The 1868-nt window shown below is 35.0% G+C and overlaps 1 protein-coding gene across 1 annotated transcript in view; it reads left to right on the top strand.

Moving 5' to 3' along the window:
• Nucleotides 1–1868, top strand: part of DNAJC13 (DnaJ heat shock protein family (Hsp40) member C13) — a 129383-nt gene that overhangs the window by 68709 nt on the left and 58806 nt on the right. The window contains exon 26 of the mRNA XM_003781698.2: nucleotides 1223–1324. Coding sequence (XP_003781746.1) covers nucleotides 1223–1324 — 102 coding nt within the window. The remainder of the gene's footprint in view (nucleotides 1–1222; nucleotides 1325–1868) is intronic.

Here is a 1868-nt window from a genome sequence, read left to right as displayed (position 1 = left end):
GCCTTAGCCACTTGAGCTACAGGTGCCGAGCCAGTTTCATGTCTTAAGTTTAAATCTTTAATCCAGTGAGAGTCAATCTTAGTGGTGAAAGGTGTGGATCCGGTTTCAGTCTTCTGCAGGTCACCAGCCAGTTTGTCCAGCACCATTTTTAAATAAGAAATCTTTTACCCACTCAATGTTTTTAATTGGCTTGTCAAAGATCATATAATGGTTAAGTAGCTGGGTTCATCTCTTGGTTCGCTATTCTGTTCCATACATCTACCTCTCTGTTTTTGTGCCAATACCATGTTGTTTGGATCACTATGGATTTATAGTATAGTCTGATGTCTGGTAGTGTGAAAAGGTATTTTTAAGAGATTTGTGCTAGTTTCTAACAAGAATCCGTGGTTGTTATATATAACAAATTCACAGTTTTATGATATTGAAATAAAGTATAAGTAGATTTTTATTTTTTAAAATCTTGCTAACACCTGTTTGCCTAGTGTTGTTCTTTTGTAAGAATGCAATTTTTTTTTTGAGACCCCTCCGTATGGTGCTGTGGCATCACAGCTCATGGCAACCTCAAATTCTTGGGTTTAAGTGATTGTCTTGCCTCAGCCTCTCAAGTAGCTGGGACTATAGGTGCCCACCAGAACACCCAACTATTTTTGATTGTCATTGTTTGGCAGGCCCTGGCTGGGCTAGAACCCTCCAGCTCCGATGTATATGGCTGGTGCCCTAGCTACTTGAGCTATAGGCACAAAGCCGAACACAATTGTTTTTAAATGAACTATTAAGTCCTAGGAAATTTTCATTTAAATGATAGTCTCTTCCTTCTTGTAAATTACTAGTTTTTATTTTAAAATTAAACCAAACTAGAACTTTAAAAGATTTTTTATACAGCAGAATTATTACTGATTATAAAATAACCTGTGTATTAAAAAGACTTTGGCAAAATAATTATAGAACCAGAGTTTATCATGACAATCTTCAGTTTTTCTTTCACTCAGAACATATTTAAGTAAAAATTCTTATGTGATCTTTTTAATATGGTTTTGCCTTCTAATCTATCTAAATTCATTTTCCTTGAACACAAAATCCTAAAAATAACAAGCAATCTAGATGTGTGTCAGGTATTTCTAAGAGATTCCAAGTATTTTTCCCCTCTGGAACCTTTAGAACAATAGTAGTACCTGTTGGAGAGGAATGTTTTACATTATGTAAAAATTATTTTCTCTTTTAGAAAAATGTTAAGGATCTCATGGATTCAAATGGAATTAGAATCCTTGTGGACTTGCTTACCCTAGCACATCTCCACGTAAGCAGAGCTACAGTACCACTGCAAGTACGTATGCTTGTCTCGGTTGTATAAGCCTGACATTCTTTGAATACAATTTTAGGGTCCAAAGAATCATAGAAATTTCTGAAAATATGTGATCAAGACTGTATTTCTCTAATAATTATAATAGAACTAATGCCTGGGAGATTGACACATAAAAAGTGAAGTCACCATGGGAACAGTCTAAAATAATAGTACTAATGCCTGGGATATTTGACGTGTAAAAAGTGAAGTCACCATGAGAATAGTCTAAAATGGACAGTAAGGATTGCTCCTGTATTTTATTTTTCTAATGTCTTTTTTGTCTTTCAAAGTAACTGCATATTTCATGTGGCTTATCTTGAGGCATTGTGACCTTTAGGATTTAAACTGAATTAAGCAGATATTTAACTACAACTTTGAGCATTGATAAGAATTTAGAATATGCTTTATCTTAAGGAATCTGGAGACCTTGTTGAAACCAGCCCAAGGGACACAGCTAGAAGTCTACCAAAAGACTTCTTGTGATACCCAACTTAGTGAAAGGACCTATATGCAGCCCATTAGATTT

Source organism: Otolemur garnettii, unplaced genomic scaffold, assembly GCF_000181295.1.
Source record: "Otolemur garnettii isolate 467f Iridium unplaced genomic scaffold, OtoGar3 scaffold00002, whole genome shotgun sequence".
NCBI classification, from domain to species: domain Eukaryota; kingdom Metazoa; phylum Chordata; class Mammalia; order Primates; family Galagidae; genus Otolemur; species Otolemur garnettii.
This window is presented reverse-complemented; position numbering and strand designations above follow the sequence as displayed.